The following is a 21,876-nucleotide window of genomic DNA, read 5'->3' as shown; positions in this document are numbered from 1 at the left end:
ATGGGGCCACCCACCCATCTCAAAAATATTAACCCAGAATTGCTCCTGTCTAAAGGAAATGAGGAATAAAGAGTGGAGCAGAGACTGAAGGAAAGGCCGTCCAGAGACTGCCCCACCTGGGGATCCATCACATATGCAGATAGCAAACCCAGACACTATGGTGAATGCCAAGAAGTGCTTGCTAACAGGAACCTACTACAAGAGCCTGTACTCAACACAACTGGAGAATCTGGAGGAAATGGACAATTTCCTTGACAGATACCAAATACCAAAATTAAATCAGGACCAACTAGACCATCTAAACAGTCCCATAAAGCCTAAAGAAATAGAAGGAGTCATAGAAAGTCTTCCAACCAAAAAAAGCACAGGACCAGATGGTTTCAGTGCAGAATTCTATCAGACCTTCAAAGAAGAGTTAACACCAATACTCTTCAAACTATTCCACAAAATAGAAACAGAAGGAACACTACCCAATTCCTTCTACGAAGCCACAATTACGTTGATACCAAAGCCACACAAAGATCCAACAAAGAAAGAGAACTTCAGACCAATTTCCCTTATGAACATCGATGCAAAAATACTCAATAAAATTCTTGCCAACCGAATCCAAGAACACATCAAAACGATCATCCACCATGATCAAGTAGGCTTTATCCCGGGAATGCAGGGTTGGTTCAATATACGGAAATCAATCAATGCAATCCACTACATAAACAAACTCAAAAGAACAAAACCACATGGTCATTTCATTGGATGCTGAAAAAGCATTTGACAAAATTCAGCATCCTTTCATGCTTAAAGTCTTGGAGAGAACAGGAATTCAAGGCCCATACCTAAACATAGTAAAAGCAATATACAGCAAACCGGTAGCCAGCATCAAACTAAATGGAGAGAAACTTGAAGCAATCCCACTGAAATCAGGGACCAGACAAGGCTGCCCCCTTTCTCCTTATCTTTTCAATATTGTACTTCAGGAACCAGATACAGCTGTCTCCTAAGTGGCTCTGCCAGATGCTTGCAGCCAACAATGGGACTGAGCACAGGGGTCCCAATAGAGGAGTTAGGGAAATGAAGAAGCTGAAGGGGTTTGCAACCCCACAGGAAGATCAACAATATCAACCAACCAGACTCCCCGGAGCTTCCAGGGAGTAAACCACCAGCCAAAGAGTACACATGGAGGGACCCATGGCTCCAGCTACATATGTAGCAGAGGATTGCACTATCTGGCATCTATGGGAGGGGAGGCCCTTGGTCCTGTGTAGGCTCGATGCCCCAGCATAGGAGGGTGCTAGGATAGTGAGGTGAGAGTGGGGGAGTGGGGGTGCACCCTCATAGAAACAGAGGGAAGGGAGGGGATGGAGGTTTGTGGAGGGGAAACATTTGAAATGTAAATAAATAAAATAACCAATTTTAAAAAGCTGAGAAGCTGTCACAACTGAAGAGGCATCTAAGGAGATCTGTGGGCTCCGTAAGAAGGCAGTGCCCTGGAATGTAGAAGAAGCATAAGATTACAACATGAGAAGTCCAAACACAATATGAGCTTTAGCTAATAGCAACATCGTTGCAGTCCCACGCTAATGTCATGTGTTAATGATAGGGACTCTGTGTTTGGAGTATATCAGAACACTTCATTCTAACTTGTTCAATTCCTCCTTATAATCATGAGTGTCTTAAATTGAAAGGTTTGTTCTTACAATGTACCATAGAGTTAAATATAGAACATAAACTGAAATCTGTGGAAGCAAACACGGGAACATAAAAACCCTTTGTTCAAAGGACACTACACACTTTTATAAAATGCTATAGTGGTATCTGTTAATCGAATAATTGACATGCTAACAAAAAATGTTTAAATTATTGTGAAGTAGTCTGGAACACAGAATTTTTGGCTATGACAAAACCACAATTCAAAAGAGAAAGTAATAGCTTTTCCTTTCCGGGGACAGTGCTTAAAGGCACGCAGGATGGTCCAGCGTTTTACATACCTACATATCGTAGGCTTTCCAACAATACAGCCTGGCTGCCTCGAGTCCCTGGCAACAGGGTTGTTTACCTTTACACCAAGAAGGTTAGGAAAGCACCTAAATCCATGCCTGTGCCCAGTCAGACTGCAAGGGGTTCGCTCTGTGAGACCCCAAGTCCTTTTGAGCTTGTCTAAGACAAAGAAGCACGTCCGCAGGGTCCGTGGTGGCTCCATGTGTGCCAAGCATGTCCATGACAGGATCGAGCCGGCTTTCCTTATAGGGGAGCAGAAAATTGCTGTGAAAGTGTTGAAGGCACAAGCACAGAGTCAGAAAGCAAAATAAATGTGCAGCTTTTTAAGTAATAAAAATCAAGACTTGAAAAAAAGAAAGTAATAAATTTAACTTTACTCAAATTAATTATCTTCTGGGGGAGAAAAAGAACTCTTTGAAATACCAAGCTCGGAGTATTTGAAGGTCACATAGCCAACAAATTTTTCAAAAATATACAAAAAATTTTCAAAACAAAATTTAAAAATAATAATAGGCAGATACTTGGATAGAAAGACTCCTTAAAACAATATATAGAAGCAAATCAGAACATTTCAGCACCCATGGTCATTGGAGAAATATACATTTTGTCCTCAATGAGATGCCACTACACAGCTAAAATAAAATCACTGCATCAAATTTTGGTGAAGTCATAGAATTGGCCTTGCTGGTTGACATACAAATATATACAGCCTCCTTGGAGAACAATTCAATAGTTTTTTTAAATATGAATATAAAAATATGTTTCAAAAAATTTATTTCATTTCAGTAGCTCCAATCCTAAATTTTAACCCCAAAGAAACAAATTGATGTTTGCATATATGCAAATGTTTAAGAAGGTCTTATTGCAAATTGCCCAAACCAGAATAATCTAAATATTTGTCCTTTGCATTCCAAATTAATGAGGCCTGACTGGAGCACACCTTGAGTCAAGACGCCAGCCCCATCTCCATGGCAGTAGTCCAAGGCTTCCATTTACCTGGTGGTGAACCCTGCTCTGGGCTGTGTGGAGGTACAACCTGATGTGAGGTGGCTTCCTACAGGCTTGGTGTCTAATCTTGATAGTCATCTTGCTCTATGGATCCCTTGTTTTGGGATTACAGCTGGAATTACAATCAGGCCAGCATGCCCACCAGGTGTTTACGTGAATTTCAGGATCAGACTCTAATTCTTTTGCTTATACAGGAAGCATTGTAACCACTGAGCCATTTCCTTGGCCTGCTGTCTGTTTTGTTTTGATTTTTGGTACAGAGTATTGTTATGTAACTAAGCTGGCTTTGCACTCAGGATCTTTCTGCCTCCATCTCCCAAATACTGGGATTATTGGTGTTGTATCTTTTCACAAGAGTTGTTTTCAATGGAAAAAAAAATCTGCCTCTGTTCTTATTTTGCTTCCTACATGTTCTTTTTTTAGGGGGGTACTGTATAAAAAAATGTCACTAATTTTGTACAATTTGATAGTTTTTACTCAAGTTGGTTTTCCTTTGGATCTTTTCCTGGCTTTATTAACTCAAGAAAATCTATATTCACACAGGGGAGGATACTGGGTGCTTTTGCTTCTGTTAAATTGATTTTGAAGCAATTATAACTTCTTGTCAATAGTTTGATTCTTTCATATCTGTTTTTGCTTAAATCTATAGCTAATTATTCTTCCTTGAGACACAATCCTTTTTTATAGTCTATTCAATGCCTGAGAACTTATTGTGTAATATATTTAAACTATCTGTGTAGGATTTGGGAACATCATAGGACTGACTTTACATTTGGTCTCTGGAATAACTCTCCTTTGCCTGCAGTTCCAGCAGCCCAAGTTGTCACCCTTGTCTGTGCAGATTCTGACCAGTGCTCCTGCCCAGGTGCTGCTGTGGTCAGCACACCGTCCGGCCCATGCCAGGCTGCCACCAATAACCACAGCCTAGATGACAGAAGTGAATGTCTTTATAGACTCTTTTCCAAAAGCCATGCCTCTTAAGTCAAGAGACATCTGAACAGCTCTGCTTTACTGGCATACAAGTCGTGTATTATACGCCCTGCTAATGACAGTATTTTCAGGGCATAGTCATCTATGGAGGGAAGGGGTCTCCTGAAGGATTCTCTGGGTGATAAGGATTTGGGGGTGATCAAGTCCGGACATTACACTATTGGTGTTTCAACTTTCAGTCTGACTCGCCAGAGATATTATGGAGAGTTGGGTTTGTAATTCAGATTCATTTGTTTAACGAAGTCAAATCATTTGAAAGCAAAGAAAGGTTTTGACAGATCCTAAACTGCACTCAGCTCACTGAGCATCATTGGCTACTTGGCTGTGACACCTGAGCACCAAAGCAGGTGTGTTTACAGAGTTGCTAGGCGACCGCTAATCTTTACCCAATCCCAAACCACGGAGCTGCTCAGTTGAGATTCTGTGGCAGCTGCGCGTGCTCTGGCTGTTGGCTTCTTCCATAGCAACCATCAATCGATCATATTGTTGAGGATCAGGTCGGGGGTGGGACATTAAAGACAGAGTGAATGGGCCTCTGGGTCCAACAGCCTCTGCCATGGCCAAAGTGGCTGGCTTGTCTTCCAAGAGGAGCCGGTGGCTCTTGGAATCCTTGCGCGACCAGCAGCGGCACTCCCTGGGCACTGGGTTTGAGAGTGCCAATATCCTCCTCTCTCCCAAGTACCACCTCAAAGACAAGGATCTGAGAAAGATCCACAAGGCTGCGCGTGTCGGGGATGCAGCCAGAGTGCAGCAGCTCCTGCTTGGGAAATGCGGTGTGAACGACAGAGACAGGAAGAAGAGGTGGCAGGGTCCAGGGGAGGGAGGCTGTGGAGGAGGCAGGGCTTGCGTTGAAGAAGGCCTCCAGACCAAACACTACTTGTGTCTCAAATGGAAAACACATCTTCGTTTTATAGAGAACGTTTTGAAGCCAAGGAAAACAATTATTATTCATACTCATTTATGCTGTGGGTAGCACCCAGGGCCTTGCCGTACTTGCGAAAACACTCTAGTCCAAGCTCTTGATTTATATCTAGTAGAGTTCAGGTTCCAGAGGTTACGACGCTATATGAACATAGGGAAAATATTTAGTGATCTGACAAGACTAGGGTTTTTTATGTACTCTGCCATATTTGAAATATCTTTAGGAAATAATTGAACATACATTCAATTTGTTATCATTTAAAATGCAATGTGTTTAAAAATAACCCTTGGAACACGTTTTTTTACAAGTAAACCTCAGTGCATGCATAGGATGGAGAGATAGGTACTTCAGCAAAGGGTAGAGGCTGCTATGAAATATGCATTTGGGTATGAAGTGAGAATAATGTCACTTTGGAAGGTCACACACACACACACACACACACACACACGACAGACCTGCCCTTGTACCAGCCAAAGCAGTGGCAACTTGTTACAAAATTTATTTTCATGCATTTGAAATGTACAGGCAAATTATAGTTTCCATTACTTAGCTCCAGTTCTCAGGGCAATCAGCTCTCCTGCTGCTTGCTTATAACTTAGTTGTATAAACCATAAGATAAGTCTATACTAATTCTGTATTTTGGCTTTTACAGAGTCTTGTTCTAGGAACAAGCTTGTATACAGTTTGTTCTGAAAGATGTTACCCGCACACTTGTTCTTTCCTGCTTATCTTGACTTCTAGAATGAACGTGCATTAAAGTGCTAGTAAACACTTATCATTACAACAATCTTTGGGAAGAATGCAAATGTGAACCCTGCTCAGGCAACATTTCTCACTTCTATTAGAGCTTTGGTGTTAGTGAGCTTGAATTGCTATTTCTACTAACACTTAATAATGCCTTTCAAAGCAAGGGAAATATATTTATGGGGTTTATAGAGATCGAATTGTTCTATACGAGAGTATCTCTTATATATAGATTTATTGCAAATATGCAAGCAACTCTAGGTTAATAATTCCACTCTAGTTTAATCCTTATGGAAACAAAAGATAACACCCAAAACTGATTTTTACCATAGCAGAAGTTTCATTTCACTTCATAAAAATATCCCTGAAAAATACTGACTTCCTTGTCTGTATTTATTCCATTCTTTCATGCATTCATTCTCTAAAGGTATCCCAGATGCCTAATGGGCAGTTCGCATAGTCCATCTCTCAGGACTCTTTCATCCTGAGAGCCTTCGTATTTACCTGCTAAGGCTACAGGAGGGAAATGTAAAACGGAAGTTACAGGTCTCCACTTCTGCTTTCTCCTTCCTTCAAATTAAGCCAGACTTTTCATTGCTTTTTTGAAAATTGAATTCTGGCTTAAATCCATGGGATTATATGACTTTCAGACATTCTATTAATCTGAACCTTCAGAAGAGGAGCTAGCCCTACTTGTTTGAACCCTGAGTCTTCTTGATTTAAATTTCCTTGAAAATCAAAGGAAAAATAATTGTTGTTATTCAGAACTCTTTACCCATGGAATTTTTAAGAACTAAAATTTATTTAACACCCAACTAGTTGGCTCGATCTTCCATGAACCTATTAAAGATGCCAAATTTCCCTTAGCGCCAGACTCCATGGGTTCTATGATGACATTTATTTTGTGTATTAAGAACTCCCAGGAACTAAACCACCAACCAAAGAGTATGCGTGGACTGGTCCAGAGCTCCCACTACACATGCAGCAGAGGACAGCTTCATCTGGCATCAGTGAGCGGGGAGGTGCTTAGTTCTGTGGAGGCTTGAGGCCCCAGGAGGCGGGAGTGGGTGGGTGGATAGGAGAGCACCAGCTTAGAGGCAAAGGGAAGGATGGGGAAGGGGGTTCATGGGGCGGGGAGGCCAGGAAGAGGGATAACATTTGAAATGTAAACAAATAAAATGATTAACATTTTTTTTAAAGAAAGATAATGTCAAATGCTACCAAAAAACAGCTGCGAGGCATCATGAGTTACAACTCAGCCTCCAGTGTAAGGGATGCTCGATGTGGGAAAAGAGCATCTTAGACACAGCAAGGCAATCCTTAAAACACAGAGAATGAATGTGTGATTCTGCTAATCATGGGAAACACTGTCCTCAGCTGTCACGGGAGTCATTATTACAACCATCGAGCTGTCACTTGTGCTAGAAACTTTTAAAACCACTGTATATGGATTCTCCTCGTTCCATGGTCTTAGAATGCAGCTACTATTTTCAATGCCCATTTTACTGGTGTGGAAAAATTAGGCCTAGAAAGGTTAAGACATAGCTAGTAAGTAACACAGCTTAAAGCAGAATTCGAGCCCAAGTAGGGCTAATTCCTAAGGATACCATCTTCCAGTCAAAGTATCCACTCTGAGCAGGGGCAGAGCTCAGTGGGAGAGTGCCTGCCTAAAATGCATGTCCTGTGATTAACACCATGACCAAAAGCAACTAGGAGAGAAAAGGTTTATTCCATACTACACCGCCCAGGGCACAGACCATCACTGAAAGAAGTCAGGGCAGGAGCTCAAGGCTGGAACCTGGAGGCAGGAACTGAAGCAGGGGAATACCAGTATTTACTCCTTGCTCCCCGTGGCTTGTTCAACCTGCTCTTCTTATAGCACTAAGGACAGCCTGCTCGGGGGACAACACTACCCACAGTAGGCAGAACACTCCCACATGACTCTTTAATCAAGAAAGTGCCCACAGGCTTGCCTACAGGACAATCTAATGGGAATATTTTCTGCACTGATATTCCTTTTTCCAGATAATTCTAGCTTGTGTCAAATTAACAGGAAAAACTAGCCTGCATAGTACTTAAGTATTCACACACACAGACACACACACACACACACACACACACACACACACATACCTTTCACCAAATACAATTACTTTTGTTGTATAAGGATCAATAACAATCACTACTATGAAGAATAAATATTTAAGCTTTCTTTCAAGATGAGGTCTCACATAGCCCAGGCTGAGCTCAGACTTGGTATATAGCCAAAGATGACCAAACTTCTGATCCTCCTGCATTTCTTCAGAGTGTAGTACCACAGGTTAAGATGATGGGAAAACACTCCATAAATATTTGACTTGAAAACAGAGGAACTGCATGCCACATAAAGTTTAAAATCACCAGAGTGACTGTACTTTTCAGGTCATGCTGTATAATTTCCTTAAAAAGTCACCCCTCCCGTCTTCACAGGACTGCCCTCCACATCGCCTGTGCTTGTGGCCACCCAAAGGTGGTGACGGCCCTGATAGAAGGAAATTGTGACATCAATGCCACAGACAGTGAGGAGTGCACAAGTCTGGTGAAGGTACACAGCAGCTGAGAATTTCAGCCGGGCTGGATTCCATCCGTGATCGTTTCCAACACACTAGAAATGAAAATGAATCTGTACCGCTTTGAAAAAAGCAGATGGTGAGACCTGCGGGGTTTTTATCCTGAATTCTTTGAATTTATGGTCTGTCTCTTGGTGCAATTCTAACAGGCTATACAATGTCAGGAAGAGGAATGTGCTACCATTCTGCTGGAGAATGGTGCTGACCCAAACATTGTGGATGCCCAGGGCAACAGCGCTCTCCACTATGCTGTCTATTATAAGAACACATCACTGGCTGCAAAACTGCTCGACCGTGAAGTGAATGTCGAAGCAACAAATAAGGTAGAGACCATGCATCAAAAAGGTATTAACCAACCAACCATAGTTACAAAGTGCGTGGAGTACCCTGGTCTCCAGAGAAACATAAGCACCATCTTTTATACTCAGAAGTTCGTGTACACCTGGGATGATCCCAACGCCCACTTCACCCCACTCCTGAGACAAGCTCTCACTTTAAAGCTTGATTAGTCTGGAACTTACTGTGTAGACCATGCTGGCGTTAAACTCAGAGAGAAAAACAGAAAGAGAGACAAAGAGAGACAGAGAGAGATAGAGACAGAGACAGAGGGGAAGGGAAGATTGGGGGAGGGAAATGGAGGGGGAAAGAACAGGGAGACAGGGGGAAAGAAAGACACAGAAAGAGAGACACACACAGAGAGAAAGAGACAGGGAGAAAGAGATCCACTGTCTCATGTCCTGAGTTCTAGGACTAAAGACATGCACCACCACACCCAGCCTCCTCCATTTCTATAGAGAAGCATCAGAGGGTGAAGTCTCCTTTTATACATCCACAGTATATATCTGTGAAAGCACTGAATGTGTTAAAAGTAGATCTAACTTTTCTTACCTTGCAGACTAACATAGGAAAGCTTGTTAGCCTTGCAAATAGGCATTCTCTTAAAACAAAAAGCTAAGGCATTTGACAAGAAGAAATCTTATAGTTGGTGACCAGTTATAGCAAAGAGATTTCTCTCTCACTGCTAAGACTGGAAAGGACACATTGGAATGGAAACAGATCAGACTCTTGTTTTGGGTTTTTGGGGGGTGGGTTTGGTTTTTTTTTTTTTCTCTGTATAGCCTTGGCTATCCTGGAACTCACTCTGTAGACCAGGCTGACCTAGAACTCAGAAATCCACCTGCCTCTGCCTCCCAGAGTGCTGGGGATTGCAGGCATGCGCCACCACCACCCAGCTCAGACACATGTTTAGCAGGCCAGTTTAGAAACTAAGCAAAAGACCAACTTGGTTTTATTTTCTTTCTTTTGTCTTTTTGTGTTTAAATTTTCCTCAACTGTGTCAAATTGGTATTCAATGTGAACACCTCAGTTTAGGACAGAAATTAATGGAGTCCTAACTAGGTGCAGAAATCACAGGGTGACGCTGAGGAAGCCAGGCTGATGACTTAGTGATGGTTAACTGGGAAGCCAGAGTGAAAACAAGTATTTCCAGGCTTTCCTGGCAGGAAGTTCCACTGACATGAGACTGTAAATCCTCAAATCTACAACATCTTGCCAGAGTTTAAAAGAAAGTCAGGTGCACTTTGACTCGGCCAGTCCCTGTCTGACCCCTACCGAGGGAAGCTGAATGCAGTTTCCAGTTGGTGAATTTTGTTCTGTTTTTTGTTTTTGTTTTTGTTTTTTTTTCCTTTGATATAAAACCCCAAACGAGGTATGGAAAAGCCATGTCTGACTGACTGTTTTACATCTATGCAGAGGACATGGCTTGTTGTATAAAAAGCACACATGTGCTCCAGGTTGCAAATGACCCAACTCAATGTTCACCTATGTCATTTGCCCTACCTCTCCAAGTGTTTCACCTCACAATGCTTGGTTTATACAATGTTTTGATAAACATTCCAGAGTTTCCTAAATAATCAAGTTACAAGAGCATCATCAATATTTTATATTAGTCTCTTAGAAGTGGGATTGAGTTTTAGAATTTAGACACTAAAGGATGACATATGAAAAACATTTGTTAAATATGGCCTCAGATTTGTGATTATAAGAATAAAATTTGTATTGATGTATGTGTGCACATGTAAAGGCTACAGTTTGCCCATCTGGTGCCCTCCTTTATTACTTTCTTCTTCTTTGACTGACTGGCTCTGGGATCCTTGTGTCTCTACCTCCTAGTGCTGGGATTACAGGTGTGTACTGCCACATCTGGCTTTTATTCGAGCACAGAGGTTCTGATCTCTGGTCCTCAAGCTTAAACAGCAAGCACTTCATCTGCTGAACCATCTCCCCTTAAATGGAGCTTTCTAATGCCTAAGATAAAAATATTTTATCAAACAATAAAAAACCCTCACAAACCACCTAGCCATAACCGAAGTTCATTTGAAGCCTGTATCTTTTAGTTTAGAAGGCACTTCCTTACGATCCCCTGGCAGAAGCAGTGCAGGGGAGGTTTTTATCTGGGATCCTGACACCATAGCAGAAGAGAAGCAAACAAGACTTCTCAGCAACCTGGAGCAAGTTCCGGCACCATTAGAAAGCTCTCCACAATTTATCCTGAGGCTATAGTTCCTCTAATGCCATTTTCACATCCCGACAATAGTGTCAAGTAGGGGCAGAGCACGGATGAAAAGATGTGTTAGGAGCTGGAGAGAGGACTCAGCAGGTAAGAGCATTGGTTGCTCTTTCAATGGACCCAAGTTCAATTCCCAGCATCCACATGACAGCTCATAACTCTCTGTAACTACACTTCCAGGTGATTTGGCACCTTCATGAAGACATACATGCAGACAAAGCACCTGTGAACATAAATTAAAAATAAATTAGTCATTAAAAATTGAAAAGTTGGTTAAAAACTCAGGAGACAGCAGGTGTTGGCGAGGATGTGGAGAAAGAGGAACACTCCTTCACTGCTGGTGGGATTGTAAAATGGTACAACCACTATGGAAATCAGTCTGGCGGTTCCTAAGAAAACTGGACATGACACTTCCAGAGGACCGTGCTATACCTCTCCTGGGCATATACCCAGAGGATTCCCCAGCATGCCATAAGGACACATGCTCCACTATGTTCATAGCAGTCTTATTTATAATAGCCAGAAGTTGGAAAGAACCCAGATATCCCTCAATGGAGGAATGGATACAGAAAATGTGGTATATATACACAATGGAGTACTATTCAGCAATTAAAAACACTGAATTCATGAATTTTTTAGGCAAATGGTTGGAACTGGAAAATATCATCCTAAGCAAGGTAACACAATCACAAAAGAATACACATGGAATGCAATCATTGATCAGTGGATATTAATTAGCCCTGAAGCTCTGAATAATGAAGATACAATTAGCATATCAAATGATTCCCATGAAGAAGGAAGAAGAGGGCCCTAATCCTGGAAAGACTTGATCCAGCATTGTAGGGGAGTACCAGGACAGAGAAAAAGGAGGGGGGAAGATAGGAGAATGGATGGAGAGAAGAGGACTTATGGAACACATGGGGAGGGGGGAACTGGGAAAGGGGAAAGCTTTTGGAATGTAAACAAAGAATATAGAAAATAAAAAAATCACTTTTAAAGTTTTTTTTTTAATACTAGATGTATACTACACAGTTTTATATTCAAAGGAATCATAGACCTTTCTGTGTGACACAGCCTCTCTGGAGAAGTAAATGTTCTTTGGAGAGTAAATTTAGAAGCCCTGTTCTGGAGATGGTGGCAGAGCTCACTAACTCAATTAAACATGTACAATTTTACTACTATGGCTTAGAACCTGCAGACAGTGACATAAAACAAAAAGTTAGTGTGCATGGAAGCAGTCATGTGCCTCCCAACTGCCATGGTAAACACCATAATAGAAACACGCACAGAGCCTGGGCATTGGGAGGACAGGATCTCCCGTGGCCATGGGGACACCGGGATTATGTTTTTTCTGTGTTCTTGTGCTTGTGTCCTAGGAGCTTCTCTACAGTTTTTCAATTCAACAGACAAATGTGTGATTTTTGTGAGCTTTAAGTGCTTTTTGTCATTTTACAGGGTGGCTTCACACCATTTTTACTGGCTGTCAGTGAAAACAAACTGAAGATAGCAAAATTCTTATTAATGAAGAATGCTAATATACATGCAGTTGACAACCAAAAAAGGTATTATAATTTTTTTAAACCTTAGTGGTGGTATAACATGGTAACAAGTACTCAATTAGAAATACTGAATTAGCTGGGTGATGGCAGCACACACCTTAAGTCCCAGCCCTCAGAGGCAGAGACAAGTAGATCTCTGAGTTTGAGGCTAGCCTGGTCTACAGAGGGAGTTCCAGGACAAGCAGGGATCCACAGGGAAACCTTATCTCAAGAAAAGAAAGGGGGAAGAGAGAGAAAAGGGGTGGGAGAGAGGGAAAGAGAAAGAGAGACAGAGACAGAGAGAAAAGAAAGAAATATTTCACTAACAGGAAATAGAGCAACTTACAATATTGAGATATAATAGAAACTCAACACAATCATCAAAACTATGTAGAAAAGAAATACTGACAACAGGCAACACAAAAAAATTCTATATGTTATAGCACATGGGTATCCTTATACATGCACTGATGTTTGCAAACGCTCTGCCAGCCATTTAGTCTTATAGCAGTTGAAGGGATTCTGTAAGTTTTATTCTCATTTGATAATACACAGACTCAGTTCATTTTTCTGCCTCAATATTGAACTTCTTAAACTTGTAGCATTTTAACCTCTGATTTTCATACACTTTGCTTCTAAAAAACTATAGTAAAAGATACGGGAGTTAAGATTGATTTGTCTTTGGAATGACTCCTTCAAGAAACTGTAAAAATGCTCTTTGAAGAATATTCAGTCATATTATCCCTAAATGACTATTAACTGTTACTTCTAGATAGTACTCATATTTCTTTTTTATTTTATTTTTAACATACTTGGGTATGTTTTATTTGGGGCTGGCATTGGTATAGGGAAGAAAATGAGCTGTGTTTGAATAAAACTTTAATGAAGATGAAGAGGTGATAGAAAGATAAAGGAGATTGAATTTAGCGTCACATAAAACTGGATCATATGACCCTGGCTTCCCCATTTGTCATGTGTGTGACTACTAAACATGTGTGTCCCTCTGTGAAAAGCAGGGTCATTGAACTTGAGAACTGTGATCCCAGGCATGTGGCATTACAGCTGATGGGGATTCATTTAAATTTTACCAACTCCAGACACATGACTGTAGTGTGGTTTCTATTCACCACAGGGCTTTAAGTTAGTATCTATGGTGAGTTGTCAAAGTTGGGTAGGAGACTTAGGACTTGTTTTCCTCTTAAAAGTCTCTTCCTTTCCAATTTGTATCCCTTTGACTTCCTTCTGTTGTCTAATTGCTCTAGCTAGGACTTCAAGAACTATATTGAAAAGATATGGAGAGAGGGGGCAGCCTTGTCTAGTCCCTGATTTTAGTGGGATTGCTTCAAGTTTCTCTCCATTTAGTTTGATGTTGGCTACCGGTTTGCTGTATATTGCTTTTACTATGTTTAGATATGGGCCTTGAATTCCTGTCCTTTCCAAGACTTTTAGCATGAAAGGATGCTGAATTTTGTCAAATGCTTTTTCAGCATCTAATGAAATGATCATGTGGTTTTTTTCTTTGAGTTTGTTTATGTAGTGGATAGCATTTATGGATTTCCGTATATTGAACCATCCCTGCATCCCTGGGATGAAGCCTACTTGATCATGGTGGATGATCATTTTGATGTGTTCTTGGATTCGGTGGGCAAGAATTTTATTTAGTATTTTTGCATCGATATTCATAAGGGAAATTGGCCTGAAATTCTCTTTCTTAGTTGGGTCTTTGTGTGGTTTTGGTATCAGCGTAATAGTGGCTTCGAAGAAGGAGTTGGGTAGTGTTCCTTCTGTTTCTATTTGGTGGAAGAGTTTGAAGAGTATTGGTGTTAAGTCTTCTTTGAAGATCTGATAGAATTCTGCACTGAAACCATCTGGTCCTGTGCTTTTTTTTGGTTGGAAGCCTATCTATGACCCCTTCTATTTCTTTAGGGGTTATGGATCTGTTTAGATGGTCTATTTGATCCTGGTTTAATTTTGGTAATTGGTATCTGTCTAAGAAAATGTCCATTTCCTCCAGATTCTCCAGTTGTGTTGAGTACAGGTTTTTGTAGTAGGATCTGATGATTTTTTTGAATTTCCTCGGTTTCTGTTGTGATATCTCCGTTTTCATTTCTAATTTTGTTAATTTGGATACTTTCTCTGTACCCTTTGGTTAGTCTGGCTAAGGGTTTATCTATCTTGTTGATTTTTTCAAAGAACCAGCTCTCAAAAGTCTCAAGATCTTGAGATGCTTGTCTGTTACCTGTTGATAGCCAATTCTACTCAGACACTAAATAGGCCAAATATAGCAAACTGGTCCTTAATTTTGTTAAAGTACTAAGGGTGTGTTATCTCTCTGTTTTTGCAGAACAGCCCTCATGCATGCTGTAAGTCATGACTCAACAAACCTAGTCAGATTTGTTCTTCAGCAAGGTGTAGACCTCTTTTTGAAAGATGACTTTGGATTGACTGCAATCGATTATGCTGCTGATTTTAAATATAATACGTAAGTACTTGCATTAAATGTTAGTTACTGGGCTGGAGAGATGGCTCATCGGTTAAGAGCACTGACTGCTCTTCCAGAAGTCCTGAGTTCAATTCCCAGCAACCACATGGTGGTTCATAACCATCTGTAATGGAATTTGATGCCCTCTTCTGGTGTGTCTGAAGACAACAACAGTGTACTCATATAAAATAAACAAATCTTTTTTTAAAAAATGTTAGTTACTATTAAACTGAGTAAATAATCAATAGTCTGAACTTTATTGATACTGTAGATGACTCCAGATACACCAGAAGAGGGCATCAGATTCCATTACAGATGGTTGTGAGCCACCATGTGATTGCTGAGAATTAAAGTCAGCACCTCTGGAAGAGCAGGCAGTTAAATCCTGAGCCATCTCTCCAGCCCCTCAAAATAATTATAATACATCTTATACATCAGAGAAAGCTTCTTATGTCAGTTCAGGTAGTTTTAAAAGAGCAGGGAGTTAGTCTACATTCATTACCAGATATCAAGCAAAGGCAACCCTGGAGGTACCAGTGGGTGACAGATTCGTAATCTGGGACCTTTGGTATTGGTTTTCTTTTTCTTTTTTCCTATTGGTGGTACTGGGGATTGAGCCCAGAGCCCCATACAGGTTTGTCGAGCTCTACCCCTGATCTTTACCCCCAGCCTCTATGTTGGGACTTTTCATTCCAAGTATCTCCCCTATAGCAAAGGATAGAAATAGTGCTGTGTCTATGATTCTCCTAATAATCTATTTGAGTCTAAAAATGTCTAGTTCAACATAAAGGTGTTTTCCTACCTGAGTCCATCTTCCATGCCTGCCTGCTTAAATGTCCCCAGAAGCTAGTGGTTTGCTCAAGTCAGATGGAAATAAGGGGAAAGGGGACTTTGTTTCTGTTGACTCTCTTGCTTAAGGGCTGCCATGAAAGCTGACACTGAAGTCCAGGAGACAAGCCGCTGCCAGCTTGTTCCTGATGATTCAGGCTTGGGTCTTCTGACATCACACTTAGCTGTAAACCATTGATGCTCTATGGGATAAAGCTCTGCTGTGACATGCGATACTGGGAAGAATTTAACATACTTAGCAAATGGTTTTCACATCCATATTAAGATAGTAACTTTACACATCATTTTTATATAGCAATATGAAAATCCTTCTCGAATATAAAGAAAAGAGATATGAGGAGTCTGCAAGAGTCAACCTAGGTAAGAATTACTCCTGGTGTGCCTACCCTAGATTTTAATACTTTTATTTTCTATATTCTTTGTTTACATTCCAAATGATTTCCCCTTTCCTGGATCCCCCCTCCCCATATGTCCCATAAACCTTCTTCTCTCCATCCCTTCTCCAATCACCTCCCTCCTTTTTCTCTGTCCTTATATTCCCTTCCCATGTTAGATCAATCCTTTCCAGGATCAGGACCCTCTCCATACTTCTTCATGGGAGTCATTTGTTATGCAATTTGTGCCTTTACCCTAGATTTTAAAACTAGGAGAATATTTTGATAACAGCAGTTTTTTTTCTTTTTTTTTATTTGATATAATTTTTTATTTACATTTCAAATGATTTCCCCTTTTCTAGCCCCCCACTCCCTGAAAGTCCCATAAGCCCCTTTCTCTTCCCCTGTCCTCCCACCCACCCCTTCCCACTTCCCCGTTCTGGTTTTGCCGAATACTGCTTCACTGAGTCTTTCCAGAAGAAGGGGCCACTCCTCCTTTCTTCTTGTACCTCATTTGATGTATGGATTATGTTTTGGGTATTCCAGTTTTCTAGGTTAACATCCACTTATTAGTGAGTACATACCATGATTCACCTTTTGAGTCTGGGTTACCTCACTTAGTATGATGTTCTCTAGCTCCATCCATTTGCCTAAGAATTTCATGAATTCATTGTTTCTAATGGCTGAATAGTACTCCATTATGTAGATATACCACATTTTTTGCATCCACTCTTCTGTTGAGGGATACCTGGGTTCTTTCCTCCGAAAACTGGGCACCTCACTTCAAGAAGATCCTGCTATACCACTCCTGGGCATATACCCAGAGGATTCCCCACCATGTAATAAGGATACATGCTCTACTATGCTCATAGCAGCCCTATTTATAATTGCCAGATGCTGGATAACAGCAGATTTAAAAAAAAAATCAATGCGTAAAATGTTTTCTGTTGGACTTTATTTCATTATTGGCAATCTAGAATTTACACATTTTTAAGAAGTTATTTGTAGAATATTCCCATCATGAAAGAATATTATTTGAAGAAAGGTCCATTTAGTTATTCTGGAAACTAAAATTCTGTGTGTATTTTTGTAAGTAGTAAAATGATTTGTAAATCACCAAATTGAATAGTTCCTCAGCAGATCTGTTGCAGCAATTGCACATATAAAAAAGGGGTATTTTTTTAAACTTTTGAAATAACTAGATGGTAATTACTAGATGAATATTATGAGATAATTGTCAGTGAAAATGATATGTATAATTGAAACAAAATATTTTATTATCAACAGTTTTCTTGCTTAAATATTCAATTTTAAATTTTCCTTCCTGATTTCTCTTGTGATCCACAGATTCTTCAAAGGTATGTTGTTTAATCTCTGTGAGCTGGCCTGGTCCCTCTAGTTTCCCTTGTTATTGACTTCTAGCTTTTTTCCATTATGATCTGATAAGACATATAAATATTTTAAAAATATTTGTATTTGTGAAACATACTTTATGGCCTGAAGTGAGAAAATTTCAAAGAAAAATTTCATGAAGTGGTGTTTTTTCATAGCTGTTGGATGGTGTGTCTTTTAAGCCCATTTGATCTATGATACAAGTTAACATTGAGGCTGCTTTTGTCTTTTGTCTAGAGAACAAATTGATAATAACTTGTTGATAATGATTTGTCTATTGATAATAATAAGGTGTCGAAGTTGCCCATATGATGGGATCATACTTGCCTGTCTCTTTATGTTCCGTAATGGTTGCTTTATGAAATTGAGTATACCAATGTTTGATACATTCACATTTACTATCATCATATTTTCTTGGTGTAATACTCCTTTTATTATTATGTAGTGATCTTTATCTGCCATGATTAGAGCATAAAATCTATTAGCCAAACACAAGTATGACTACTTGTGCTTGGTGTCGTGTTCCATTTGCACAGAACATTGTTTTCTATCCTTTCATCTTGGTTTCTGTGTATCCATCTCAGTTAAATGTGTTTGTTGCAGACAACAGTTAGATCCTGTGTTTTTAATCAATCTGCTAGTCACCATCTTTTGATGGCCTACTTGAGATTATTTACATTTGTAGGCAGTGATTACTGAGAAGTATTTGTTGATTCCTATTTTTTAAAAAGCCCTCTAGCTCAGGTACTATTCATATATTTCTTTTTCTTTTATTCATCCTACTTACCTATCCTAGAGATTTTGTCATTTTTTAGTTCAATATATATGATTCTTCTCTAGGTCTTATTAACCATTACTCCACTTGTGGAATTTACTCTTCCTAGGAGGTCTTGTTTATGATTACCTTACTCCTTATCCTCTTGCAGGATTTTTTTAAGCATTTTCCTCAATGCTGATTTAGCACTCAAGAGTTGTTGGATTTTCAGATGTATTGAAAATCTCCATCTATTTTGAAAATTAACTTTGCTGCCTACAATTGCTTAGTTGACATCTGCTGTCAGGTCTGGAATTGTATCATTCCCTACTTCTCTGGATTTTAGGGTTTTTCCTGAGAGATCTGGTGTCACTGGAATGAATTTACCTCAGTGAGTGAGTCAGTGTTTTCGTCTTGTAGCTTTTAAAGTCATTTCATTATCCTGGACTCTTAGTGCTTCAACTGCAATATGACAAGGACAGTTTTCTTTCTGGTCACATCTGTTTGAGTTTTTAAATGCTGCTTGTATCTTTGTGCCCTATCTTTCCCTAGATTTGAGAATTTTTCTGCTAACATTTTGTTTTGTTTTGTTTTGTTTTGTTTTGTTTTGTTTTTTGTTTTTTTGGATTTGGTTTTTTCAAGACAGGGTTTCTCTGTATAGCCCTGGCTGTCCTGAAACTCACTCTGTAGACCAGGCTGGCCTCGAACTCAGAAATCCGCCTGCCTCTGCCTCCCAGAGTGCTGGGATTACAGGCATGCTCCACCACTGCCCAGCTCTTCTGCTAACATTTTATTAAACAGATTTCTACTTCTTAGTTTTCATCCCAGTTTCTACCCACAGATTCTTAGACTTGGTCTATGGGCCAAAATTTGTTATACAATGCTCACACTCAATCATCTGGTCTTTGTTGCCACCAGAATGAACTATTTTTCAGCTGTGTTAAAGCCCTGATAGTCTTTTCTGCTTCGCTTGGTTGTGGGTGATGTTTTCCGCCGTGGTTTTTATTTGGTTGGCAGACTTTTATTTCAAACAGTTCTGGGTTCTTTTTCCCACAGTATGTCATTTTTCTTGCTGGGTACTTCATCCATGTTGTGAGATTTCTTATTCAGAAACTGAGCTGACATCCTTCCCTTAGGCACATGCTTGTCTGATCTGCTTGGCATTGTCCATCCTCGCTCACCTCTGTGCCTTTGACTCAGGCCTGTCAATCACTAAAGTGTTTTTGATTTGGCGATGGAACCTTTGGCAATGTTGGGTTTGTTTTTTTTTTCATATTTCTTCTGCTGCTGTGTTCTGGTTTATGCATCGGTTGGAACAGGTACATTTTCTTTTGCTCACTCTCTGTTTTATATAGATATAGGTATGTATAATTTTATCATGTATATTATATAGTATAAATATATATAATTTTATTTATATATAAAGCAAAGGGTGTGTATGTATATACACACACATATATTCTATGTCTTTTTACTCGGTAGTCTTACCTTCAGTTTATACTTTCTATCATTTGAAGAGGATAAAGCAGGAAATAATAATGAAAGTAATGATTTGGGGGTGCTAGGAATCGAGCCCAGAACCTCCCCCATGCTAGCCATGGGCTCTGCCACTGCACCTTTCTTCTCGCTCCAACCATTACACTTTCAGACCAGTTTTAGGTTCACAGAAAAGCCACAGCACAAGTTCAGAGCTTCTGTTACCTGTGCCTCCCACGCATGCATAGCAGGGCATTTCTTACTCTTCTCTGCTGTAGTGCACTTACTACAGTTTAATAGTCTGCAACAACTCCCCACCATCATCTCATAGAACTGTGTGGAGGTTCACCCTGGGCTTTGTTCATCGTAAGGATTTAGGCAAATGTACACCACAAGTATTTACCAATCAAGTATCACATACAGAGTACTTTCACGAATCTTAAAGTTCCATGTATTCCGCTCCAGCTATCTACATCTAGTTCCAGAAATAAGTTTGTTACCACATATTAGTTACACATGGCTATAAGCTTCATAAAGACATCTTTATCTATCATATGCTTTGAGTGTATCCATATCCTCCCCCTCCACCCATTATTCCTATTCATTTTCCTGCCCAGGCTCACTTCCACATCCATGTCTTATATACATATATGATTTTATGTGTCCATATAAAACCTAGGAGCCATAGATGAGAGAAAACTGCAGTATTTATCTTTCTGAGCCCAATTACACTTATATGATGAGTTCCACCCGAAGCCATTTTCCTGCAACTGATATAATGCCATGATTTGTAGCTGCATCAAATCTCTCTGTATGTATACACCACAGTTTCTTTATTCTGACCCTATAGCTTGGCTACTGTGACTATGTGAATGTCTCTGTGGTGTGTTGGTTTGGAGCCCTTTGTATATACAACCAGGAGCAGAGGTTTGCTTCTTAAGCCAGAGTGATGCTATGGTCCTTCCATTTTATTTTCTAATAAAATATCAGCATCTCACACTTCTGTTTACATTGCCCTCTTGAAGATCGTAAATACGTTCTACTTTTGTTTTTAATAGTGGAGAAAAGCTCTGAGGATGACTCTTCCGGAAGGTACAATTTTATACATTCTTAAAGACTTGACAACTGCTTAGAGAACAGAAAAGAAAATTGTTTTTTGAATGCTTTACGCTGGTATGGGCACACTGTTGGATGTTTAATATTGTTCTGATTGTTACCACAGAGCTTTAAAAAGGGTCTGTGTGGTTGTAATCTATTTTACACCAGTTAGGTAACTGTCATGCATAAAGGTTTAGTAATTGGCTTGTGATCTCATAATTGACACATAGCTGGACCAGATCTCTCCCTTGTGATTTCTCTTGCCCCAATGCATATAGAATGAGAGAGATTATATAGTATTGGGCCAGAGATACATGCCCATATCAGTTCAGTTCAAATTACAAAATTCAGTTATGAAGTGGCTGACTTGGAATTCTCCTGAACATCTCTAGTCCAAATGTCCCAGTTTTTGACAAGGGCGGCGGGACCAAGGACTTGGTTTTTTTGGCTTGGCTTTTGGAATATCAATGTTCTGTATATTGGAAAATAAATGCTCAGATTGAATACAAAAGTCAAAATGAAACCACAATAGAAATAGTCAAGTTAAAGAAGGAAGGAACTGCCTACATTAAGAAGTAGGGAAATATTAGATTCTTCTGCATGGCCTACAGCTGACTTTTTATTATGAATAGCTAACTTGTTGTCTTTGAATGCATATACATGTATGATTGTGTCTGTGTGTGTTTATGTGTATATGTTTGTATTAAAGCAGGTACACCACAGCACATGTGTAAAAGTCAGAGAACAGCTGTGTCAGTCCTCACTGTGAGCATTATGTCTACACTTCACCTCCTGCTTTGTTTTAAACAGGATCTCACGGTTTCTGGAGGCTGTCCTGTCTCCTCCCTCACACTATAGGAGTGCCGGGATTGCAAACAGACACCACTGCACTTTGTAGGTTGTGGACATCCAAACTCAGGTCCTCATGCTTGCCTGGCAAGCGCATTACCCACGGCCCATGAGCGGCTCTGCTTTCTCACATTCTCTGGCTCAGTGTTTGGTGTGTCCTCAACTCTCTTTTTTCTTAGGTTCTCTAGGAATCTCCCTTGTTAGTGATCAAAATGCATTTGAACCCT

The 21,876-nt window shown here is 40.0% G+C and overlaps 1 protein-coding gene and 1 pseudogene across 1 annotated transcript in view; both read left to right on the top strand.

Moving 5' to 3' along the window:
• Positions 1-1,964: 1,964 nt before the first annotated feature.
• On the top strand, positions 1,965-2,306 carry LOC127679237 (60S ribosomal protein L34-like; annotated as a pseudogene).
• Positions 2,307-4,549: 2,243 nt separating this feature from the next.
• The window catches only part of LOC127679230 (ankyrin repeat domain-containing protein 26-like), a 75,045-nt gene continuing 57,718 nt past the window's right edge, over positions 4,550-21,876 (top strand). The window contains exons 1-7 of the mRNA XM_052174925.1: positions 4,550-4,794; positions 8,129-8,243; positions 8,418-8,591; positions 12,293-12,399; positions 14,720-14,857; positions 16,002-16,066; positions 20,761-20,794. Coding sequence (XP_052030885.1) covers positions 4,550-4,794; positions 8,129-8,243; positions 8,418-8,591; positions 12,293-12,399; positions 14,720-14,857; positions 16,002-16,066; positions 20,761-20,794 — 878 coding nt within the window. The remainder of the gene's footprint in view (positions 4,795-8,128; positions 8,244-8,417; positions 8,592-12,292; positions 12,400-14,719; positions 14,858-16,001; positions 16,067-20,760; positions 20,795-21,876) is intronic.

Source organism: Apodemus sylvaticus, chromosome 1 (assembly GCF_947179515.1).
Source record: "Apodemus sylvaticus chromosome 1, mApoSyl1.1, whole genome shotgun sequence".
In the NCBI taxonomy this organism is placed as follows: domain Eukaryota; kingdom Metazoa; phylum Chordata; class Mammalia; order Rodentia; family Muridae; genus Apodemus; species Apodemus sylvaticus.
This window is presented reverse-complemented; position numbering and strand designations above follow the sequence as displayed.